Genomic DNA, 25,803 nt, shown 5'->3' with positions numbered 1-25,803 from the left:
GATTTTAGCTCTCTTAATAATTCATTTAAAATTAAGTGGATTACTGACTACTTAAAAAACAAGGATAGATTTGGAATATTTTCCCTAATTACCTGTTTGATCCAGTTGGTGGTATCAAAATCCTACTAAAATGTGACTTTTCTGTTGACAAAATCCCTATTAAGTTGGCAAAATTTAATCGGCAAGCACTGACAGCTTGGTTATTAGCTTACAAACACAGCTGTTCACCCCATAGGTCCTTCATATGGAACAATAAAGACATCCGATATAAAAATAGGGCTATTTTGTATCACACATGGTTTAATAATGGAATACTGACAGTTGGCCAATTACTTAATCAAAATGGTTATTTATTATCTCATAGTGGTGTCACTGTCCCATCTTCTAGATGTTTGTGGTCCTCATTATTTAATGATATGCGGTGGAAGAAAGCATGGACAATCTGTGATAAATACTGTGTCAATAACAAGTTTAAGGAAGTGTCTTTCAATATATTGCACAGAATTTATCCGGTAAAGCGTGTGTTAGAAAGATTCAAACTTGATATTGATTATAAGTGTGATTTTTGTGGACTAGAAAAAGAGAGTATTACCCATCTATTCTTCCAGTGTACACTCACTGGCCACTTTATTAGGTACACCTTGCTAGTACCGGGTTGGACCCCCTTTTGCCTTCAGAACTGCCTTAATCCTTCGTGGCATAGATTCAACAAGGTACTGGAAACATTCCTCAGAGAGTTTGGTCTATATTGACATGATAGCATCACGCAGTTGCTGCAGATTTGTCGGCTGCACATCCATGATGCGAATCTCCCGGTCCACCACATCCCAAAGGCGCTCTATTGGATTGAGATCTGGTGACTGTGGAGGCCATTTGAGTATAGTGAACTCATTGTCATGTTCAAGAAACCAGTCTGAGATGATTCGAGCTTTATGACATGGCGCGTTATCCTGCTGGAAGTAGCCATCAGAAGATGGGAACACTGTGGTCATAAAGGGCTGGACATGGTCAGCAACAATACTCAGGTAGGCTGTGGCGTTGACACGATGCTCAGTTGGTACTAAGGGGCCCAAAGTGTGCCAAGAAAATATCCCCCACACCATTACACCACCACCACCAGCCTGAACCGTTGATACAAGGCAGGATGGATCCATGCTTTCATGTTGTTGATGCCAAATTCTGACCCTACCATCCGAATGTCGCAGCAGAAATCGAGACTCATCAGACCAGGCAACGTTTTTCCAATCTTCTATTGTCCAATTTTGGTGAGCCTGTGCGAATTGTAGCCTCAGTTTCCTGTTCTTAGCTGACAGGAGTGGCACCTGGTGTGGTCTTCTGCTGCTGTAGCCCATCTGCCTCAAGGTTCAACGTGTTGTGCGTTCAGAGATGCTCTTCTGCATACCTCGGTTGTAATGAGTGGTTATTTGAGTTACTGTTGCCTTTCTATCAGCTCGAACCAGTCTGGCTATTCTCCTCTGACCTCTGGCATCAACAAGGCATTTTCGCCCACAGAACTGCCGCTCACTGGATATTTTCTCTTTTTCGGACCATTCTCTGTAAACCCTAGAGATGGTTGTGCGTGAAAATCCCAGTAGATCAGCAGTTTCTGAAATACTCAGACCAGCCCGTCTGGCACCAACAACCATGCCACGTTCAAAGTCACTTAAATCACCTTTCTTCCCCATTCTGATGCTCGGTTTGAACTGCAGCAGATCGTCTTGACCATGTCTACATGCCTAAATGCATTGAGTTGCTGCCATGTGATTGGCTGATTAGAAATTTGCGTTAACGAGCAGTTGGACAGGTGTGCCTAATAAAGTGGCCGGTGAGTGTATATATACAAGAATGTTCTGGATTGATGTAGCAAACTTTCTAAAAAAGAGACAACATGAATATTGAAATAGATATGTTTGATGTATTGCTATATTTTAGTTAAGATTGGAAATAACATGCTGTATATCATACAACTAGTTATTATTTTTGGAAAATTCCATATTCATAAGAAAAAATGGTCAGGAACCAAGCCAAATTTCCTGCACTTTATTAATGAATTTAAAGAATATAGCACCATTTTGTTTAATCTTAAAAACAAAAAAACTATTAAGACCTTTAAATTACCAGGCGAATTTTAATATGCTGCATATAACAGAAACTAGGGCATTGTAAAATGTAATCTTTTTTTGGTAACACTTTAGTATGGGGAACATAGTCACCATTAATTAGGTGCTTATTAGCATGCAAATTAGCAACATATTGGCTCTTAATTGGTCATTATTACATACTCATTAATGCCTTATTCTGCATGGCCTTATTATACAACCAGTGAGCCATTAACTATGAGTTTTCCCTCTATAACCTCAGAAGTATTGCTTATTAGTAGTACCATCTCAATATGCTTTGCTTAGTATGGCCTTTATAAGGTGGTAGTACCACAAGAAGAGTTATTTTCTCCCTTACTAACACTTAATGAATATGGTCTGTTCTTACATAACAACACACAAAACTACAAGTGTTCATAGTTTTAAATTACTCTAAATTAAGTTTTTGTTACTTAGAATATGTTCCCCATACTGAAGTGACATCTTGATCATTACTAATTCACTAGTAATTAAGTTTTTTTACTTAGGATATGTTCCCCATACTAAAGTGTTACCCTTTTTTGTTTCCATTTTATTATTGTTTTCTATTGTCAATGTCTTTGTACTGTTGTATATGAAAATGTGTTCAATAAAGAAGGAGGGAAAAAGCTGGAATCGAGTCCTTTCAATAGTCGCCGCAGCTCGTTTTGTTGCTCGTTTTGTTGAATCCATCGTATTTGGGTCACAGATGCTAACAGTCTGTTTGTTTGCCTTTGGGACCAGCAAAGATTCTATGTTGCGTTGATCAGCGCGTCATTTCCTGCTGCATTTCTATTGGTTGGTTAGCAGACGTAGGTCGTAGCAGCAGTCGCATTGTGAGATGGTCATCCTACATTTCTGACACTGTCAGACTTTTGTCCCAGGTTGTCTTCGGTCGCAAGACCGTAATATCGGCCGTCTTTGAACCTGTCTCACAGTGCGATGTAGGAACACCTTTTTGGAGCCACGACCAAAGACATCGCCACGTTTAGTCATCTTTCGTCTGAGACGGCCCAAATCGCACAGTCTGTAGGAGGCTTTCGTTGGATGAGTCGCATTTATTTGGTGGTATAGTATTTTCAATTGAGTGACAAAATTAAACAGTGTCATCTAGTGGCCTTAATTGAAATACTGTGTATTCATCCGACAAACTTACATTGAATAAGTCGCTTTGGAATATCAGTCACATGACTGACCAGACGAGTAAAAATAACAGTGATTTATAGTCTGGGAAATACGGTAGGTGTCAAGTGGGTGAGGTTTTCTCACGAGGTAAAACAATAAGTAGCCTAACATTTGGGCAATCCTGAAGGGTAGGTAAACCTCACCCATCTATTACTCCAAGTGAGTCAAAACAATTCTGTAACCGTGTTGTTTGTGTGTGCCTGTTTAATTTTGTGAACTTTCCATCCATTCGTATGGCCTCTGCAGCCATTTTGATCAACCCTAGTGTGAAGTTGGACCCCGCCACGGGCCTGTCCAGCACATTTTCCATCCTCCAGTACACAGCTACGAAGGAGGACATTGGTGCCCGCTTCACCTGCCGTTCCACACATAAACTGGCCTCGCAGGAGTCTGCACCGGAGACGTTTTCCATTCATTGTAAGTAGACAGTAGTGCTCCCATGAGGCTCTATGACTGTACCGCGGGTCATCATGTGTGTGCTCGAACATGTATTGTGTGATTGACTGGTTGCCAGGCCTCCAATTTCACTGGTAAGAAACGAGTTGCAAGACTAACTGAAGTTCCTGTAATCTGCAAAAAGCTGTATTTTACTAGATTGATTTTCCTAGTTGGAGAAAATGAATGAGGGAAACAATAAGTAAATGGCAATTGCTTTCCCCTACCTCAACAATCAGTCCACATTCCTTTGAGTGGAAGTGCTAAACCCCAACTGCTCCAGAGGAGCTGCTGAGTGGCTCACAGAAGACGGATGTGGTTTTGCTTGGAAGCTCCCAGGCCCAAATACATAGCAGAAAAACAGTGTGTGCGCTCAACAATGTCTTGCCTGGATATATAAAGGCTTAAAACACGGTAATAAAAATAATTCCTGAGGCTGATAGGGTTGTGTTGTGTTAAAGAGGAAGTGCAGATATTGCTGTAGTGTAAGGCTGAAATACTGAACTAAACACCCTATTCAGGGAAGTTGTTTGTTGTGCGGTCCAGGTACTTTTCATATCGATAGCATGGAAAGAGATCTGCCTGTTGGACTTACCCACAGTGGTAGACCAAGATGACAGCTTGCATGAATGTGATTCTTCCAGATTTTTTCGGATTAGGGGCGGTACAGCTCCTATTAATTTTTAACCTGAGTTGAGGGCCTGTGAGCTTTGTGTATTCATGGTAACATCCATTAACATGGAATAGGTGGCAGAGGCTTGGGTCAGGATCAATGGAGGCAGAGAAGATCGTGCTGGCCGAGCACCAGCAAGGTTGTGGGTGGAATATCTAATTTGTAAGCTTGTGGAAAATCATCCCCAGCTTGTGTACAGAGGGAATATAGTGTTCTGTGCTGTTTGATTAATGAATGAGTTAGGGGATGCTAAGACATGTTTGGTTGGTTTATTTATATGTTTTGGTTGTTTACTGCATTGACATAATCGATCCTTCATTAGGTATATCAGTCCAGCTATAAGTATAGTCAGATAGTGGTTCCAGCTAACTGCTCACATGCACTGGTACATTGGCATGTTACTAAAATATATCAGCCCAAATATATCAGCCCATGTCATATGGAATATGGATAAAAACTGCATGTATGCATATGTGCACATTATGTTGCCTAGTTATGTAAATTTGATATATTTGATTACTTAAATGGTTTTTGATTAATCACATCTGCCCACATTTTCCTCTATGTAGCGACACACATTTATTCATTTGATTCCACATGCTGCAAGTTTGTATAGTCCCCATTTTTTACTCCCATTTGTCAAAGAATGTTGTATTGTTTTACATGCTGGACTACTCCCGTTGATTATTTTTAATTGTTAATATCCCATTCACCCCATGACCAGATTTTCACTGGACGCCACATCTGCTCTCGTTCTCTCCTTCCTTTTCCATAATTTCCTCACCTGATCTCTTTTTACCTTTACCCGCTCCCTCTACATTAGATCCGACAGAGAATGTGAACCTCCAGGTGCTGGCGGAGGGGCCAATCACAGAAGGGGACAATGTTACATTGAAGTGCCATGCAGATGGGAACCCCCCACCCAGAAGCTTTTACTTCCACATCAAGGTAGGCTGCGGCCTTACAAGTCCAAGGTTCAAGGCCATAGGACATTACTACTCTGCATTTTTTTTAGATGCAGAGAACCCCCATGAACCTAGCTTCTATCTCACTCACTCACAAAAATTAGCCTCACATTCACCTGTACCATCTGTGGAGATTTGGTGCTGGGAGGGGTGGGGTGGAGTTGAGGGCGTAACTCTTACAAAAATATTGCATCTAAAAATCTATGTTGTCGTGAGACTTTTTTAATTAACATTCTAATACTCATTGGTATTTATTTTTTGCACCCACACCACTGTTCTTAGTCTCTCCCTCATGTTTTATCACTTGGATATTGTCCATACGATTTCATTCCCTGAATGAAACGCCGTCGACAGTGATACACACAAGACGTGCTATCACCTTTAACAATCTCAAACAAATCAATCATTTGATAAAAGTTTTGAAGTGTTTCTGAGGTGTTAGCTTGCTTTTCTGGGTTGTGGGTTAGCTAAAGAAATTGGACGAGCTAAGTTTAGCTTTGTTGAACCAGTGCCAAAGCATCTAGGGGAGAGCCGGGACAAAAGTAACACTTGTCAGATGAACGTCATTTTAAAAGATAACGTTACAGTCAGAAACTAATTTTCATTCCAATCAACGACTCACATGTGTGTTCTATCAATACCAGCTGCTACTTTGTACAAATGTGGAACGACTTCGGTATAATTTGACTTTGAACGGAAGTTGCGCATTGTTACTTTCGACCCGATCAGTCGAGACGAAAGACACGGGTGGGTTAAAAGTAACACAAGGGTATATATTTGAATTGTTTATATTATTCTTATTTTTATTAAAAATGTCTGACAACGTCCTTGTTAATATGTAATTGCAAACAAATTGGCCTTTATCTTAATAAAAAAATTATTTAATTTCATTTTCAGAACGTAGGACCTAACAATCAGTGATGCGTTAACAGTTAACACTTAACAGTATTTGCTGTATTACTAATGAATTCTCTTGTTTTATTCATTGTCACAGATGTGACATACACACGTTTTACTAAATGCTGCAACACACAGGGTGGCCACATTAGCCCCGAGGCAGAAGAAATGCTCCTTGTTACTTTCGTCCCGACAGTGACTCCTGACAGTTAAAGCCGTGTTACTTTTGTCCCATGGTACTTTCGACCCGGTTCTCCCCTACTTTACCCTGTCAATGTTAGGGGTCAGGATATTATGTAAATACTGTGTAGTGTTAGCTACTCAGCTGAAAATGTGCAGTAAATACAAGGCTTACCTACATTTACAAACTTAAAGATGCGGTCGTCTGATTCTAACGCAGTTGGACAAGTGTTATTGTGGAATATAAATGTTGGAGAGGAGTGTCATTTGATTTGTTATGTGTTTGAGAACACCCTCTCCAAGCCCTTTGTCAGGGGGTTGAGGGGGGGCGTGGCCCTGAGTTTAAAGACTCTATTGATAGCTAGCTAGCTCACCAACTTGCATGATGTTGCTAGGCAACTATTTGAAAACAGACTGACTGACTGACTGATGGTGACAGTTCATTGATTGTCCAATCAAATCAGAGTATGAGATGGTGTTCTTTCCAGAGGCAGGCTGGTTCTCTGGAACGGTTTAGTGTTATCATATCGACGACCAGGCAGATAGTTCCTCAAGGGGCTTTAGTAATATTTTCACAAAAACTGCACTTCTGAAACACTAGAGATCGGAAAACATGGTTTTCATGATACCGGGTCTTAAAGACCTGGCTATAAGACTCTGTATCATTCTTTTCACGGCAAAGTCACACAACAGTTGTGCTTTATATCTATGACACAATGTGTCCTTGTAAACTTGCCATTTGGACAAGAGCCATTGAAAAGGAGCAACTAACTACATGTGCACACTGGCGTTTATTGGATTTCACTGGTTCTGTTTAACCCTATGAAAAAGTGCTCCTCTATCCTCTTTTTGTTTACTTCTCTGTGGTCTCATTCTCCTCTCCTCTCCCCTCCTCATCTTTCCCTTTTTTGTTTCACTTTCTCATTAAGTTGAGTTCACACCAAAGCTTCGTGACGAGACGAAACCATTTAAGAACGTTGCAGCGGTGTAAACTATCGTCTCCGCTCGAATCAAGCCGGCTGATGGTGTCGCCTGACACTTAGCTTGTCAAGTCGCCAGTGGCTGGTTTTAGAGTGTAAGGCACATCACCTGTTTCAACAGCCAATCAGCTCATAGTGACGCCAGCTGGTCAAGTCGGTTACAAACATTCAGCTGGTCAAAATGGTTGAGTATTTTTATGTTTTTGCCGTGTCGTCAATACTAGAACTGCAGCTGTAGCAAGTAATACACTGTCACTATCCTCATTCATATTTTAGGGTGGCATGGTGGTGGCACACTGGTTAGCGCTGTCACCTAACAGCAAGACGACCCTGGGTTTGAACCCCAGGATTATCCAACCTTGGGGGTTATCCCAGGTCGTCCTCTGTATGGAGTTTGCATGTTCTCCCCGTGTCTGTGGTGGGTTTTCTCCCGGTGCTCCGGTTTCCCCCACCATCAAAAAGACATACATGTTAGGGTTAGCATTCCTGTCCATGTCCCTGACCGAGGCATGGCAAGATGAACTGGAGTTGGTCCCCGGGCGCTGCACGGCGGCTGCCGGCTGCTCCTAGCTACACAGCTTGGATGGGTTAAATGCAGAGCTGAATTTCCCCACGGGGGTCAATAAAGTATCTCAAGATCAAAAATAAAGAAAGATGCTACAAAGTATACAGCTAAAAAAATGGCCGGAAAGCCAGCAGTTATAGCCGAAGTACAGAGGGTCATTGCTATGGAGATGACACACCGTCTCATCTAGTCTTATTGGTGTAAACTCGTAGGTTGTAGAATGTTGCAGATCATTCTTTTGCAAGTAGTTGCAAGTTTCAGTTCATCTCGTCGCGAATCTTTGGTGTAAACTTGGCTTTCCACACTGATGACATCCAAAGAAGGTTGAATCAGTCCATCTGGATGTATCCAGATGGACTGATTCAACCTTCTTTGGACTTCTTACCTGGATTATTGAGCATGCCTGCATCAAGACACTGACGATATGTGTCCTCCTCTTCCTCCTGTCTCTCTCCATCAGGGCGAGAAGGTGCTGGTGGCAGATTCTGACACCTACACCTTGGCTGCCGTCACGCGAGACAGTGCAGGGAAATACCAGTGCTCGCTGGTCGACAACGACAAAATGGAGGCTTCACGAAGCCTCGTTGTTAATTGTAAGTTTTCATGACGTATGGCATATGCATAGCTGGAACATACAACGGTGGGATGAAGTCTTTCCCCTCACCCAACAAACAACTGCACTCCGTAAACGAAACATTTTATAAACAGGGCCCTTTTGTTGCCTGTAAATAAAGTCATGGGAGCAAGGTAACAGTAATCACATTTCAACATGAAGAGCCTGCGCGGACAAGGAGGCAGGCAGCGTGAACTGCCAGGCAGCGAGGACAACTAATTACACATTTCTGACATCCACTGAGCGAAAGTGGCAAAGTCTTTTGGCTGGGCGAGGAGCTGTGGGGCTGATAAGCTCTAGTCCTCCCTCCTGCCGTCCACGACCGCTCCCTCAAGTGCTACTCCCCTGTCCCCAGGTGTGTTTCTGAGCCGCCACTTCGAATGGCTGCTCTGATTGTCATGAAGAAAAGGAAAGGTCTGAGATGTTTTACTCCCCCTCTTCCATCCTGCAGCGTCAGTGCCTTTCACACATCTAAACACACAAGTCTTTTCACACATCTAAACGCACAAGTCTTTTCACACATCTAAACTCACAAGTCTTTTCACACATCTAAACTCACAAGTCTTTTCACACATCTAAACACACAAGTCTTTTCACACATCTAAACACACAAGTCTTTTCACACATCTAAACACACAAGTCTTTTCACACATCTAAACGCACAAGTCTTTTCACACATCTAAACTCAAGTCTTTTCACACATCTAAACTCACAAGTCTTTTCACACATCTAAACACACAAGTCTTTTCACACATCTAAACACACAAGTCTTTTCACACATCTAAACGCACAAGTCTTTTCACACATCTAAACGCACAAGTCTTTTCACACATCTAAACTCACAAGTCTTTTCACACATCTAAACTCACAAGTCTTTTCACACATCTAAACTCACAAGTCTTTTCACACATCTAAACGCACAAGTCTTTTCACACATCTAAACGCACAAGTCTTTTCACACATCTAAACGCACAAGTCTTTTCACACATCTAAACGCACAAGTCTTTTCACACATCTAAACGCACAAGTCTTTTCACACATCTAAACGCACAAGTCTTTTCACACATCTAAACGCACAAGTCTTTTCACACATCTAGACGCACAATTCTTTTCACACATCTAAACGCACAAGTCTTTTCACACATCTAAACTCACAAGTCTTTTCACACATCTAAACGCACAAGTCTTTTCACACATCTAAACTCACAAGTCTTTTCGCACATCTAAACGCACAAGTCTTTTCGCACATCTAAACGCACAAGTCTTTTCGCACATCTAAACGCACAAGTCTTTTCGCACATCTAAACGCACAAGTCTTTTCGCACATCTAAACGCACAAGTCTTTTCGCACATCTAAACGCACAAGTCTTTTCGCACATCTAAACGCACAAGTCTTTTCGCACATCTAAACGCACAAGTCTTTTCACACATCTAAACTCAAGTCTTTTCACACATCTAAACGCACAAGTCTTTTCGCACATCTAAACGCACAAGTCTTTTCACACATCTAAACTCAAGTCTTTTCACACATCTAAACGCACAAGTCTTTTCACACATCTAGACGCACAATTCTTTTCACACATCTAAACGCACAAGTCTTTTCACACATCTAAACGCACAAGTCTTTTCACACATCTAAACTCAAGTCTTTTCACACATCTAAACGCACAAGTCTTTTCACACATCTAGACGCACAATTCTTTTCACACATCTAAACGCACAATTCTTTTCACACATCTAAACGCACAAGTCTTTTCACACATCTAAACTCAAGTCTTTTCACACATCTAAACGCACAAGTCTTTTCACACATCTAAACTCACAAGTCTTTTCACACATCTAAACTCACAAGTCTTTTCACACATCTAAACTCACAAGTCTTTTCACACATCTAAACGCACAAGTCTTTTCACACATCTAACACACAAGTCTTTTGGCTGGGCGAGGAGCTGTGGGGCTGATAAGCTCTAGTCCTCCCTCCTGCCGTCCACGACCGCTCCCTCAAGTGCTACTCCCCTGTCCCCAGGTGTGTTTCTGAGCCGCCACTTCGAATGGCTGCTCTGATTGTCATGAAGAAAAGGAAAGGTCTGAGATGTTTTACTCCCCCTCTTCCATCCTGCAGCGTCAGTGCCTTTCACACATCTAAACACACAAGTCTTTTCACACATCTAAACGCACAAGTCTTTTCACACATCTAAACTCACAAGTCTGTTCACACATCTAAACACACAAGTCTTTTCACACATCTAAACACACAAGTCTTTTCACACATCTAAACGCACAAGTCTTTTCACACATCTAAACTCACAAGTCTTTTCACACATCTAAACTCACAAGTCTTTTCACACATCTAAACTCACAAGTCTTTTCACACATCTAAACGCACAAGTCTTTTCACACATCTAAACGCACAAGTCTTTTCACACATCTAAACGCACAAGTCTTTTCACACATCTAAACGCACAAGTCTTTTCACACATCTAAACGCACAAGTCTTTTCACACATCTAAACGCACAAGTCTTTTCACACATCTAGACGCACAATTCTTTTCACACATCTAAACGCACAAGTCTTTTCACACATCTAAACTCACAAGTCTTTTCACACATCTAAACGCACAAGTCTTTTCACACATCTAAACTCACAAGTCTTTTCACACATCTAAACGCACAAGTCTTTTCGCACATCTAAACGCACAAGTCTTTTCGCACATCTAAACGCACAAGTCTTTTCGCACATCTAAACGCACAAGTCTTTTCGCACATCTAAACGCACAAGTCTTTTCGCACATCTAAACGCACAAGTCTTTTCGCACATCTAAACGCACAAGTCTTTTCACACATCTAAACTCAAGTCTTTTCACACATCTAAACGCACAAGTCTTTTCGCACATCTAAACGCACAAGTCTTTTCACACATCTAAACTCAAGTCTTTTCACACATCTAAACGCACAAGTCTTTTCACACATCTAGACGCACAATTCTTTTCACACATCTAAACGCACAAGTCTTTTCACACATCTAAACGCACAAGTCTTTTCACACATCTAAACACACAAGTCTTTTCACACATCTAAACTCACAAGTCTTTTCACACATCTAAACGCACAAGTCTTTTCACACATCTAAACGCACAAGTCTTTTCGCACATCTAAACGCACAAGTCTTTTCGCACATCTAAACGCACAAGTCTTTTCGCACATCTAAACGCACAAGTCTTTTCGCACATCTAAACGCACAAGTCTTTTCGCACATCTAAACGCACAAGTCTTTTCGCACATCTAAACGCACAAGTCTTTTCGCACATCTAAACGCACAAGTCTTTTCACACATCTAAACTCAAGTCTTTTCACACATCTAAACGCACAAGTCTTTTCGCACATCTAAACGCACAAGTCTTTTCACACATCTAAACTCAAGTCTGTTCACACATCTAAACGCACAAGTCTTTTCACACATCTAAACGCACAAGTCGTTTCACACATCTAAACGCACAAGTCTTTTCACACATCTAAACGCACAAGTCTTTTCACACATCTAAACGCACAAGTCTTTTCACACATCTAAACACACAAGTCTTTTCACACATCTAAACACACAAGTCTTTTCACACATCTAAACACACAAGTCTTTTCACACATCTAGACGCACAATTCTTTTCACACATCTAAACACACAAGTCTTTTCACACATCTAAACGCACAAGTCTTTTCGCACATCTAAACGCACAAGTCTTTTCGCACATCTAAACGCACAAGTCTTTTCGCACATCTAAACGCACAAGTCTTTTCGCACATCTAAACGCACAAGTCTTTTCGCACATCTAAACGCACAAGTCTTTTCGCACATCTAAACGCACAAGTCTTTTCACACATCTAAACGCACAAGTCTTTTCACACATCTAAACACACAAGTCTTTTCAGCTTCCAGCTTCTTAAATTGAGTTTGTTACCAAGCGATGAGAAACAATCGCTGTCCAGACTGGAAGTTGTTTAGGTTGTGTGTGTGTGTGTGTGTGTGTGTGTGTGTGTGTGTGTGTGTGTGTGTGTGTGTGTGTGTGTGTGTGTGTGTGTGTGTGTGTGTGTGTGTGTGGTGTTCGGGACAGGGAGGGGAGCTGCAGGTGTCTGAGTTAGTTGGCAGGGGTGAAGAGGCCCTGCAGGCTCTCACTTGTCCAGGAAAACTTGCACATGTATAGACTAGTTTTTCAGCCATGCAGAACTCCTGGAAAATGACAAGTTGATCAAATGCCCTGGAAATGTTATCGGAGTCCTGCAGAAGTGATTGCATCAGGTGATAAAATTATATTTTAACCTGCTGAGATTACATATTTTTAACCTAATCGTTTGCTGAGATTGCATCTTATTTGCCGCACTATATTCAGTGACCAGCTGGAAGTCACACAGTCCATTTAGAGACTATTCGGGCTTCCACTGATAGTTGATACGGAATAATATGACCTTCCATGACCAACGGCTGTCATGTATATCCAGGCAGAAATCCTGGAAAATGTAATTGAAATGTCGCGGAAAATTATTTCCCTTTAAAAAAAAAAGGAGAAGGAGCCCCGGTAAGTGTTGAACGATGTTTTGTCAGGATAACTGTGTCACACATGCCAGGTGATGAGGGGTGAAAAGTATGATTAGACACAGGAGATTTCTGAAGCTTACTAAAACAGCTCAATACAACCAGTCCTTTATCCTCCACTGCCCTCCCCCCCCCCCCCCCACACACCCTTTTTTTCCAGACCTGGACCTGAGTCTGAGTCCGACAGGAAGGGTTGTAAAGAGAGTCGGGGACAGCCTCGTGGTGAGGATGGAGAAGAACGCCTCGAGTGACGTTACCGTGTCGTGGACCAAGGTAATGCCAGGACAGACGGGCCAATAGCCAGTAAAGGCAGAGGGAGGGAAGAAAGAACGAGTAAAAAGATGGAGGGAGGTGGAAATGAAAGGACGGGTGCACAGTATTTAGCTAACCTGCATGCACAGTCCCTCAAGCACTCTCTGTAAACTTGGATGCCGTTTTACAATAAAGTCAACGGGCTGTTGGCTGCTTTCAAGCTCCCCATGTACACTCATGTACTGGTAGGAAGGTGAGGGTTTACCTGTTTGATGGCACAGCAACTGGACTCCAGTACACTGTGACATCCAGAACCAGTACACTATGACATCCAGCACCAGTACACTATGACATTCCAGCACCAGTACACTGTGACATTCCAGAACCAGTACACTGTGACATCCAGCACCAGTACACTATGACATCCAGAACCAGTACACTGTGACATTCCAGCACCAGTACACTATGACATCCAGAACCAGTACACTGTGACATTCCAGCACCAGTACACTGTGACATCCAGAACCAGTACACTATGACATCCAGAACCAGTACACTGTGACATTCCAGAACCAGTACACTGTGACATCCAGCACCAGTACACTATGACATCCAGAACCAGTACACTGTGACATTCCAGCACCAGTACACTGTGACATTCCAGCACCAGTACACTGTGACATCCAGCACCAGTACACTGTGACATCCAGAACCAGTACACTGTGACATCCAGAACCAGTACACTGTGACATTCCAGCACCAGTACACTGTGACATCCAGAACCAGTACACTGTGACATCCAGAAAAAGTACACTGTGACATCCAGAACCAGTACACTGTGACATTCCAGCACCAGTACACTGTGACATTCCAGCACCAGTACACTGTGACATCCAGCACCAGTACACTATGACATCCAGCACCAGTACACTGTGACATCCAGAAACAGTACACTGTGACATCCAGAACCAGTACACTGTGACATTCCAGAACCAGTACACTGTGACATCCAGAACCAGTACACTATGACATCCAGCACCAGTACACTATGACATCCAGAACCAGTACACTGTGACATTCCAGCACCAGTACACTGTGACATTCCAGCACTAGTACACTGTGACATCCAGAACCAGTACACTGTGACATTCCAGAACCAGTACACTATGACATCCAGAACCAGTACACTGTGACATTCCAGAACCAGGACACTATGACATCCAGCACCAGTACACTGTGACATTCCAGAACCAGTACACTATGACATCCAGCACCAGTACACTATGACATCCAGAACCAGTACACTATGACATCCAGAACCAGTACACTTTGACATCCTTAAATATTGGGTGGTTGTAATAGCATGGAATCCCACACAGTATGAAAGAGCCCAGATGTTAGCAGATAGCTTTAGCTCCTTCTGAACTCAGCCCAAGCAGCAGGGTGAGGGGTGTCCAGGTAACATGGCGGTCCGTTCCGTCGCCGACCAACACAGCTCGTCATTTCAAATCCCCGTGTTGCCTCCGGCTTGGTCGGGAGTCCCCACGGACACACTTGGCTGTGTCTGTGGGTGGGAAGCCGGATGTGGGTATGTGTCCTGGTCGCTGCACCAGCGCCTCCTCTGGTCGGTTGGGGCGCCTGTTCAGGGGGGGGGGGACTGGGGGGAATAGCGTGATCCTCCCACGCGCTACGTCCCCCTGGTGAAACTCCTCACTGTCAGGTGAGAAGAAGTGGCTGGTGACTCCACATGTATGGGAGGAGGCATGTGGTAGTCTGCAGCCCTGCCCGGATCAGCAGAGGGGGGTGGAGCAGAGACCGGGACAGCTGGGGAGAGTGGGGTAATTGGCCGGGTACAATAGGGGGGAAAAAGCAGGAAACCCCCCCCCCCCAATACCCGGGTGAAGATTTTTTTTCTACCTTGTCGTCTACATGTAGACATAAAGGAGACACTTAGTGAGCTGCAGGAATGTTTGTTGTTGTTGTTGTTGTTGTTTGATCGGGGGGAAATGTGTTGACTAAATCTCATTTGTAGGACGGTAAGGCGGTGCCTCCACCCAAGTTTGTCAAGCTGACATATGCAGATGCAGGCATGTACGTTTGTGGCATTACCATGGCCAGCCTCACGCGTCGCCGCTCCTTTGACCTGGTCGTAGAAGGTGAGAGAGCGTGTGTGTGTCTGTGTGTGTCTGTGTGTGTCTGTGTGTGTCTGTGTGTGTCTGTGTGTGTCTGTGTGTGTCTAGTAGCCTTCAGATCATAGCAGAGTGACGGTAATCCTCCTCTCTGGGTGAAGTCATTGGAAGATAGAGCTTGTCTTCAGGTTGATGTTGTCCACACACCTGTGCAGCACCATCTCTTGGTAGTAAACCTGTATTAGGTGGCGTGGGGGAGGAGCTACAGCCTGCAGTCAGATGGCTTGATCTCCAGGAAAGAACAGGTGGAGAAAAGAACTTGTGCTGTGTCCGTGTGCTGCACCCAGTGATACGTATGGGGTTGTGTTGGTGCAGACTGGGCGGGTGGTGTAGGTTGTGTTGGTGCAGACTGGGCGGGTGGTGTAGGTTGTGTTGGTGCAGACTGGGCGGGTGGTGTAAGGTGCTGATGTGACTGTGGTTTTATCAGGCAAGCCCATGATCACCAGACTGAGCAAGCAGCGCACAGATGACAACAGACACAAGGTCCTGACCTGCGAGGCCCAGGCGGTGCCCGAGCCCAGCGTCCAGTGGAGTGTCAATGCTACCAGTGTAAGTGCCCTGCGGGGGGGGGGGGGGGGGTCTGTGTGTGTGTCTGTGTGTGTGTGTGTGTGTGTGTGTCTCTCTCTCTCTCTATATACGTATATATATATATATATGCAAATGTCGTGATATATACCGATATCGATAACCTGTTCCACATCATCCGTCCATCATCCAGTATCCAAAGCGGTTCTCCTGGGTGGGGCCGGGGTGGCTCGCGGGGGTGCTGCTGGAGCCCGACCCAGCAGTCAGCCGGCACACAGCAAAGTTCTTTCACGTTCCTCGACATGCAGCCCGGTGGACCTGACGGCACATCACACTCCCATGTGTGCCATGTATGACAGCTAAGCAAACGTACTCATGGACACTTCAGCAGATTCTACTCAATAGCGTCCTTCTTAAAACGTGTCCGAGCCATGTGGGTGGGGGGGGGGTGGGGTGGGGGGGGTGGTGCCACGGGGACAGCGTAGTGTAACGTACCAGGACTCATTTGAGAGTCACATTATCAAAGGAAATCAGAAACGTCCAGGGCCAAACACGAGACCTTGTACGGGTGAGGCCCAGGCGGTGCTTCGGGTCACAGGCGGCTGATTTAAACTGGGATCTGACACACCACATTACGGCGTCACATGAAGCCAAATTAGCTGGTTGGCCGTCCGTGTCGAGTTCTTGTAGGTGTGCACATGCTCACATGATCAGCGATCACCATGTGACAGGGCTGTCATGAGGCTGTAGAACGCAAGGCGAATAAGGGGAGCCACTGGAAGGCGAGGGTCCTTAAAGGGGCATTTGCTCAAATTCTAGTTGACCCATCAGACGAGAGGATACCCTGTCCATCATCTGAAATGTTACGGCAATCCAGGGAATAATCTGAAAGGAAGAACACCGGTATTTTTGTTTACAATTCTCCATTTTTTCCGTTCCCCAAGCCAAACGTGTCACAGGGTCAGCGGGGCGCTGGGCCTCAGTGCAGCAGAATACGCTCAAGTCCCACTGCTGCCTCGCTGTGGGTGTAGCTACCACATGAAGGGAGGCGTTTTGTTGTGTTGTGTTGTGTTGTGTTGTGTTGTGTTGTGTTGTGCCGCTCAGGTGTGGCCGTCTTCCATACCAACACATAAGTAGGTTGTTGGATATGGGCACAGCGGACATTGTGTTTTAATCCGACAGAGTGAGTTTGCAGTTTGGCCTTTTACTGTCTGCTGTCACTGCACATCAGCCGAGTTCAGCTTCCCCGTCTGATGCCGACATTTGTGATACCCCCCCCCCCCCCATTATCCGTCTAGCGCCACGATATTCGCTGCCTGTCAAGTAACTTACCAAGCATATGGCAGACTGGAAAACTTAGTGGTCTGTGTGCAGGTTGCAGAGAAGCACTGTTTTTTCTCTGTGTATTTCATGTTCTCGGGATAACGCTCCATTAGCAGCCATTAAAGGAGCGGTCTTCTGTGTATCTCTGAAATACTCCCGAAACTGGACGGAGAAGTGTCTGCCAGTCATGTCACCGGCAGACAGTCTGTGAATAAGCATCTTTATATGGCATTCAGTGACCCCCAGGACAACAGCTGTATGTCGTGTTGTTGTTCAGTTTCTCATTCAGTGAAGCCTAGTTCACTGAAGCTCACCAAAGGTAGTGGCAAACCAGGAACTAAGGGTTATAGTTTTCACATTCACGGATTGCACGTTCACTTTTCTGCATAAATTTGGCAGTGTTCGGGCGTCCAGGTAGCATGGCAGTCTATTTCGTTGCCTAGCAACATGGGGATCGCCGGATTGAATCTCCATGTTACCTCCGGCTTGGTCAGGGGTCCCTACAGACACAATTGGCCGTGTCTGCGGGTGGGAAGCCAGATGTGGGGATGTGTCCTGGTCACTGCGCTAGCGCCTCCTCTGGTTGTTCGGGGCACTTGTTCAGGGGGGGAGGGAGAACTGGGGGGGAATAGCGTGATCCTCCAACGCGCTACGTCCCCCTGGTGAAACTCCTCACTGTCAGGTGAAAAGAAGCGTCTGGTGACTCCACATGTATGGGAGGAGGCATGTGGTAGTCTGCAGCCCTCCCCGGATCAGCAGAGGAGCGGGAGCAGTGACCGGGATGGCTTGGAAGAGGGGGGTAGTTAGCTGGATACTATTGGGGAGAAGAAGGAGGGAAAAAACTTGGCAGTGTTCAGAGATACAGAAGACTGGTCATCATATGGCTGCCTGTGGACTGTTATTCCTACATCGTTTACTGTCTATAACGATGATGTCGAAAATCACGATTGTTTCCCTTTAAGAGCGTACTACATTTGGAAATAATGCATGTGCATTATTTCTAAAAATCTGTTTATTATTAACATTTTTTTCCTTTCAACTGTGTCTGAAGGAGGACAGTTCCTACGTCAATGGCAAGGCCATCCACAAGATCACTGTGATGGCTGTGGCAAACCTTACTGTCACCTGCAGCGTTAGCAACAAGCTGGGAGAGGATGTGAAGACCATCAACATCTCCTCCTGTAAGTCAACAGGTTATTTGCGGTACTGAAGTAGCTTCATGTCTTGTAGCTAGAGTTAGCCCACAAGCAACCTACCCAGGAGACTGCTTTATACCAGCCACTTTATACCTCACTGCAAGAGGTATATTAAACAGGCTGTAATCAAAATACCCCAGACATCAACATAAAGCCTTTTTGGAGCTAAGGATCATTTTAGGTGTGCTTCATGTTCTGGATCAGGCTTGCAAGAGGGCAAAGATTAAGTCTTCACCATCGTTATTTTATCCATAATGGCAATGGTGCCTCCTAAAATATCTCTGCCACACAAACAATGACAAGCTTTAGACTCAATTTACATGTTCACTGGAGTGGTTGCAGGATTGCCTCTGAGTTTTATAGGCTATCCTCCCAGTAGCATTAAGTACAATATTTGGCCACTGCAGTGTTCCCAAAGCAGCTTAAAGCAAGCACTTATTCTTCGGTGTTTCACACATCTTTCTGCTACGCTTCACTACTTCAGGCCCCCAGTGAATGCTGCTAATTACAAATGTGACATTTTGATTTGCATTACCGGCTGCTGCTCGCAGGATTCATCACAGTTCACTTGTAGATGATGCCCAGACTCACACTGTCCTGGGAAACAGAGCCCTACTATTTCTGTAGGGAAGTACCACAACTGCTGAATGGTTAAAAGTGTTAATTTGGCATTTTTCCTTCTTTTAAACTCACTATGATCATTTATGTTGACCCCCCCCCCCCCCGGGATTTGTTCGACTCAACGGAAATACTGTTAAAACCACTTTACATGCCAGCAGTGCACTAAATACAAACACTATACTATGCCTTTAACGGATGCTATGTATAAAAGGAAAGAGTGCTGAAAGGTCAATATTGTCTCGAGCTAATGCAGACTTCTAAGGCAGTGTCTTTTCATTTCATGCATACATGCCCTGCCACTTCAGTTTCTCCTCATTCCCTCGCTCTGTCACTGATAATCCTTGGGTCCTTTTTTTCTCATCCGCCCTTACTATCTCTTTGGTTTGGCTGGGTTTCTCGTTTGGCAGAGCACTATACCTGTCTCGCCTTTTCTCCTACTGTGTGAGCCTTGCTAGCAAATTTTTGCTTTTAGATTTTGCCGTTGCTTTGGTGTCTCTGCGGTTCAACTTGCTTCGTGTGAGGCTTGTTGTGATTTAATTTTGGGAGACTGCAGCAGGTTGGCCTCTCCTGGCTTGGAACAGCTGAGAATTATTTCGTTTGGTTTTGGCTTTTTGTCTCTGGACAAAAGCACATTGTAGTATGTGTTTATATTGTTTGACTTTTAGTTTTCCTTATTTCTAATTTGATTATGTTTGGTTTCAGTAATTAAAGAGGATTCAGAGAATGGAGGTAAGATTTTGTTTTCTTTGAAAAGTTACATTTCTTTCTTACTTATCTATGAGGGCCACAGTTGACCGTATTCCCCAAACAACATTAAATTAAGTACTTAGGTAGGTGAAATCCATATGGTATAGTTTGGTATAGTTTAATAGTGACATATGTTGAGATGTAGAGGTTATGTCATGTACTTAGATTCTCTGGCTACATCAACTCAATAAATCATGTATCCCATTAAACTCATATGCCACCATCACATTGACATTTGATCATGCACCAGCTCAATCATTCATATCCTTTATTTTCCCAAGGCCAGGTCATTACACGAAAGATCTTTCAGAGGCAGGCTTTTGTTTTCTGTGGCTCTGTATGTGTGTTTGAAGTGCTAGAATAAGAAGCGTTTGTGTGTGTTTCATGATGACTTGTGTTTTCCGTTTCTCAGGGTCACAAGAAGGTGCTGAGGATCAGGCGAAGCTCATAGTGGGCATTGTGGTGGGGCTCCTCATAGCTGCAGCTGTGGTGGGACTCATCTATTGGCTGTACATGAAGAATTCCAGGTACCCTGTTTTTCTGCAAATTCTTAATAATTCTGTGGCCTCTGGTTCTCTTCCAGACTTTTTTAAGCATGCCATTGTTCACCCATTGCTAAAGAAACCCAATTTGGATCCCCTGTCCTTAAATAACTACAGACCGATCTCCAAATTGTCTTTTTTATCTAATGTTCTGGAGAGAGTAATTTCATCTCATTTGATATGAGATGAAATTACCCTTACAATTACTCTTACTCATACAATTATGAACTCTAGTAGCGTTTTTAACAGCTTCCAGTCTGATTTTAGAGCACTTCATAGTACCGAGACAGTGCTAGTTAAGGTTACTAATGACCTATTTCTGACTGCAGACACAGGTGACTGCTCAATTTTAGTTCTTTTAGACTTAAGTGCTGCCTTTGACATGGTTGATCACGGTATCCACTTACATCGCTTAGAGACTTTGGTTGGTATCAAGGGTTCGGCTCTTAGTTTATTACGCTCTTACCTCTCCAACGGAACTTTCTCTGTTGTTCTGGGTAACTCTATTCCCTTGATGGCTCAGTTGAGTTGTGGTGTCCCTCAGGGCTCTATTCCTGCCTTCTTTCTATTTTCTGTAGACATGCTGCCTCTTTGCCAGGTTATTCAAACTCATGATGTGTTTTACCATTTTTATGCTGACGACACTCAGTTATACATGCCACTAAACCCCACAGATCCCAGCGGTCTAGCAGATCTCACAACTTGCCTCTCGGACATTAAATCCTGGATGTCTGAAAATTTTCTTAAATTTAATTATGACGAGTCTGAGGTCATTCTGTTCAGTCCCCCAAATTCCATCAGCCCTTTTGGTACTAATCTTGATCTTGGGGTAACATTCGATGCTGACCTCGCTGATCAAATCAAACATGTTGTTCAGTCATGCTTTGTCCAGCTCAAAGTAATCTCTAAAACAATAGGTAATTTTTATCCATTGCTGATCTACAAGAAGGAGAAGTGTCAGGAGTGATTTGCAACAGAAGGGTACCAGTAAGAGTTAAAGGGAAGGTTTACAAGATGGTTGCGAGACCAGCTATGTTATATGGTTTGGAGAAGGTGGCACTGATGAAAAGACAGGAGGTGGCAGAGTTGAAGATGATAAGATTTTCATTGGGAGTGATGAAGAAGGACAGGATTAGGAACGAGTATATTAGAGGGACCGCTCAGGTTGGACAGTTTGGAGACAGATTGAGATGGTTTGGAGGAGAGATGCTGGGTATATTGGGAGAAGGATGCTGAATATGGAGCTGCCAGGGAAGAGGAGAAGAAGAAGGCCAAACAGGAGGTTTATGGATGTGGTGAGGGAGGACATGCAAGTGGCTGGTGTGACAGAGGAAGATGCAGAGGACCGGAAGAGATGGAAACGGATGATCCGCTTTGGCGACCCATAATGGGAGCAGCTGAAAGTAGTCTATTTCGGCTTGATTATTGCAACACACTTTACTTGGGTATCAGCGAAGGTTCCCTCCATCGTCTGCAGTTGGTAAAAAACGCCACTGCTCGGCTCATTACTGGGACAAAGAGGCATGACCAGATCACTCCTGTACTTGCCTCCCTACACTGGCTCCCTGCTATATTTCGAATTGATTTTAAAATTGTACTGCTCAATTTTAAGGCCTTAAATGGTCTTGCTCCTACATACATTTCCAATTTATTGACCTGATATATGCTTTCTCGACCATTAAGATCTGCAGATGGAGCCCTGCTGGTTATTCCCAGGTCATGGTTTGTCACAAAGGGTGATGGGGCTTTTGCTGTTAGAGCCCCACACTATGGAACTCTCTTCCTGTTGAACTAAGACAAACCAAGTCGCTACCTTCTTTTAAATCTGGTCTTTCCTTTTTATGAAAGCTTTTACAAATGTTTGATATCTGTTCATACTGTTTTTAGTTTTGCTCTTATAATTGTTTCAATTAGCAAATTGCTCTCTTCCCTTTTGCTCTTATTTTATGGCGTTATTTGTTAGTGCTTTTTATTTAATTTCATTCTCTTAGTTTTTTTTGTGTCACTTTTAACTGTTTTATTCTGTTCTGTGAAGCACTTTGTAGCCCTGTTTAGAAAAGTGCTGTGCAAAGTTTATTATTATTATTGTTATTATTACACAAACATGTGCACACAGACATTCACAGTTCAAGTTTTAATTTTATTTGATTACGTGCAAAATGTAAGCACAGTAGAGCCGGTGGAATTAAATGCCGACTTGCTCTCAACAGTGAAACAAAAAAGGAAAGATAGGAAAATATGTAAAGAGGTGAAATGTAAGGCAGAAATCTAGAACGTTGTCCTGTGATTTTGTCCATTTTATTGTGGTGTGGTTAGATGATGGTGAGTTAAATGCAGACTCGAGAGAGTAACAAAATAACTGAGACATTTATTTCTGAGCGCACCTCTGCAAGAGGAGAGTGGGAAGCTAAGTGTTTTTTGGAGATAAGTTTTTATCCCTTGACAAAAGAAAGGAAGGGACTTTTTCTGCCCTGGTTAGGGTCACAGGGTCATTTCTTTCAGAAAATCCGTCATCTTTTCACAACCATATCTCTGTTGTAGACAAGGAAGCTGGAAAACCAATGAAAAGGAGATGGGGACGTCTGAGGAGAGCAAAAAGCTAGAGGAGAACAACCACAATGTTTAAGGACATCCAGTTGTACTCGGGGACAAAAAAGGTAGGGCTAGAAATAGAGATGCACACATGAAAGTAGAACGGGTCAAAATGAAGAGCCGCTGAGTTTTAGTGAGACTGGTGTTTGGTGTATGATGGTCACGCAGTGCTTTTTGTGACATGTTAAGATGTTGTCGTATTGGGAAAATTTAAGGTAGAGGCGCAGCTTTTGATAGGTTTGGCTTGGTACAAAATGTCACTGGTGTTAAAGTTACACTGTGCAATTTTTAAAAATTAATTAAGAATTCTTGAGTTTGTACAGAAAAAAGTGCCCCCACTGTTGGTTTAATACAGCAAGTAGCTTTGCTGTTAGGGCCTCAAGAGGTCTGGTGTGAGCAGCCTTTTTTCAGTCTTCTCCCATATTACGTAGCCATGTACTTAATATGATATGGGAGAAGACTGCGAAATTGTGATTTCTATTGTCAGTAGCAAACAAAAAGGGTCTCACAAGCTAAGGAAGGACAAGCGCTGATGCGTCTTCAGTAGGTTGAATAGGTTAAAGGTATACTGAGTAGCACCGTGCCGCTTGTTATACTATGCTACGCCATCTGGACATTTACTGAACGCTGCAGCTTCAAAGAATCCCGCCCTCACGGGCAGTGGTTTGTTGCAGGCATTGACTGATGCACCCGCTGCCGAAAAGGTTGACACCCAGAAACGTCCCGAACATTCAGAGAAAAAGAAATACACGCAGAAGGCAGGGTCTGTTCAGGCACAGACACTGACACAAGCGACCAATGGGCCCATGAGCAATGATGTAATGATAAATGTATGCTCATTCTGGGGCAGAAACCCTACTCAGTGTACCTTTAAAACATGGCGGTAGACCAACATAAATGTTGCAGTGCCAAGCCTTCGTTACTGCGTGCCACCGCATTGAAACGCAGCGCTTGCAGCCAACAACGCCTACTGGGCCAAACTTGCATAGTGTAGCTTTAAGGCTAAAGCATGGCTAATTGTTCTTTTCAACATGGGATATTTCTCTTTCTTTCTGAGGAAGAAGCAGTCAAAAGAGGCTGAAAATCAAGACTCCCCGCTGGCTGCGGACTCCCTCCATCAGGCTGCACAAGAGCAGCAAACAGTCTGAGTAAAAGTTCCAACACTTCAAACCCACAGCCCGCTGCACCCACTCTCCATGCTGCAGCCGTGTTGAGGCTGCCTTGTTTTACTGTCACTTCCTTTTTGTGTTCCTGGTGAATGCTCTTTGCTTTACGTATTGTTTTGTTTTGTTTTATTCAAGTGATCTGTGAGGCTGTACGGAGAGTTTTAAGCTCTCCTTGTTTTGTTTTGTTTTTTTTGTTCCTGTTCTTGAATTCCGTTAAAGAATGTAAATTTCCTGTACCCATTTTCAAGACCTGTGTAAGAAATGATAATTATGCGTGTGACCTGGCTGAGCATGCTGGTTTTGTGCGTTGTGTGTGGAATAGCTCTTGTCATGCAACAGGAAAAAAAAAAGACACTTCACTGCTGTTCACTTTGCCAAGACCCCCCCCCTCACCCCCAACTCACATTGCCAGGCTGTAGCAAAAGACTATTGAAGCTGTTGAATCTGCCTAGTTTTCTTTTTTAGGCATGTTGATTGACTGAAGATGTGAAAACGTACTCCATGACAGTTTAATTCATCAGGAGCAGAATTTAAGCCTGTGAAATACAGCATTGGCTTTGCCTCAACAGACTGCTATGCATACACTAAGATGTGACTGCTACGCATACACTAAGATGTGACTGAGCAGTTAGCAGTCTGCAAACGGGATTCTCAAAAATGTCTGAAATTACATTTGGAGTGATGTAGATTTGAAGCCAACACATGTAAAATGACAGTTCAGCTACCCAGCTGTTTATTTGTGTAGACGACAATAGTTTGTCCCACTCCAGACTGACCACTATATTGCATTGACATTCTGCTATCCCCCCCCCCTCCTCTCTCTCTCGTCACGGATTATTGAGAAGATTTTCTTTGAGCCTTATTTAAGTTTGGGTGACGTGCAAAGAAAAAGGCACAAAGGTTACGACGGATGTGCAGATACGTGGCAAAACGCCCGTGCTGCCACCCCCCCCCCCACGTCTTCATGCATACACACATCGTATAGGACACTATTTGGGATTTGTGCTTCTGTGATTTAGTTTATGACTACAACTACTATGCCGGTCTGGCCCTCACATTTGTTGGTGGGATTTCCTGCAGATGAGCAGAGGTGTCGGTTTAGACAGATTTACGGGGTAGACGGCATCGTCTTGGTTCACTCCCACCATGCCAGGTCTGGATGTCTGCGTTACCTTCGGATTTTATTTATGTGCTATGTGAAACCTTACGGCTGTGCTACAGCGTGGCTTTTGGTTGACAAGCCTGTGTGGAGGCCTCGTCCGGTGTCGGGAAGGTACTGCACGGCAGGACCAGAACAGTGTCGGTGTGTGCTTTTTGCTGTATTCACGTTTTTCTTTTCGCTAAATGGTCTGAAGGATTAAGCAAGTTGAAAACAACGGCTGGGACGCATTAAGATATCGGCCCACCTAGGCTAACTCTTCATTACCCGCCCCCCCCCAAGAAAAAAACAAAAAC

The 25,803-nt window shown here is 43.8% G+C and overlaps 1 protein-coding gene across 1 annotated transcript in view; it reads left to right on the top strand.

Annotated features, from left to right (window-relative positions):
• Positions 1–24,618, top strand: part of alcama (activated leukocyte cell adhesion molecule a) — a 161,221-nt gene extending 136,603 nt beyond the window's left edge. The window contains exons 6-16 of the mRNA XM_056284914.1: positions 3,549–3,719; positions 5,234–5,358; positions 8,458–8,590; positions 13,356–13,468; positions 15,480–15,603; positions 16,064–16,185; positions 18,536–18,665; positions 20,004–20,030; positions 20,461–20,575; positions 23,132–23,247; positions 24,244–24,618. Of these exons, the coding sequence (XP_056140889.1) occupies positions 3,549–3,719; positions 5,234–5,358; positions 8,458–8,590; positions 13,356–13,468; positions 15,480–15,603; positions 16,064–16,185; positions 18,536–18,665; positions 20,004–20,030; positions 20,461–20,575; positions 23,132–23,216 (1,145 nt within the window). The 3' untranslated portion in view covers positions 23,217–23,247; positions 24,244–24,618. The remainder of the gene's footprint in view (positions 1–3,548; positions 3,720–5,233; positions 5,359–8,457; positions 8,591–13,355; positions 13,469–15,479; positions 15,604–16,063; positions 16,186–18,535; positions 18,666–20,003; positions 20,031–20,460; positions 20,576–23,131; positions 23,248–24,243) is intronic.
• The last annotated feature ends 1,185 nt before the right edge of the window (positions 24,619–25,803 follow it).

This window comes from Lampris incognitus, chromosome 8 (assembly GCF_029633865.1).
Source record: "Lampris incognitus isolate fLamInc1 chromosome 8, fLamInc1.hap2, whole genome shotgun sequence".
Lineage (NCBI taxonomy): Eukaryota > Metazoa > Chordata > Actinopteri > Lampriformes > Lampridae > Lampris > Lampris incognitus.
Note: the sequence above shows the minus strand (reverse complement) of the source record. Positions and strands in the feature narration are given on the sequence as shown.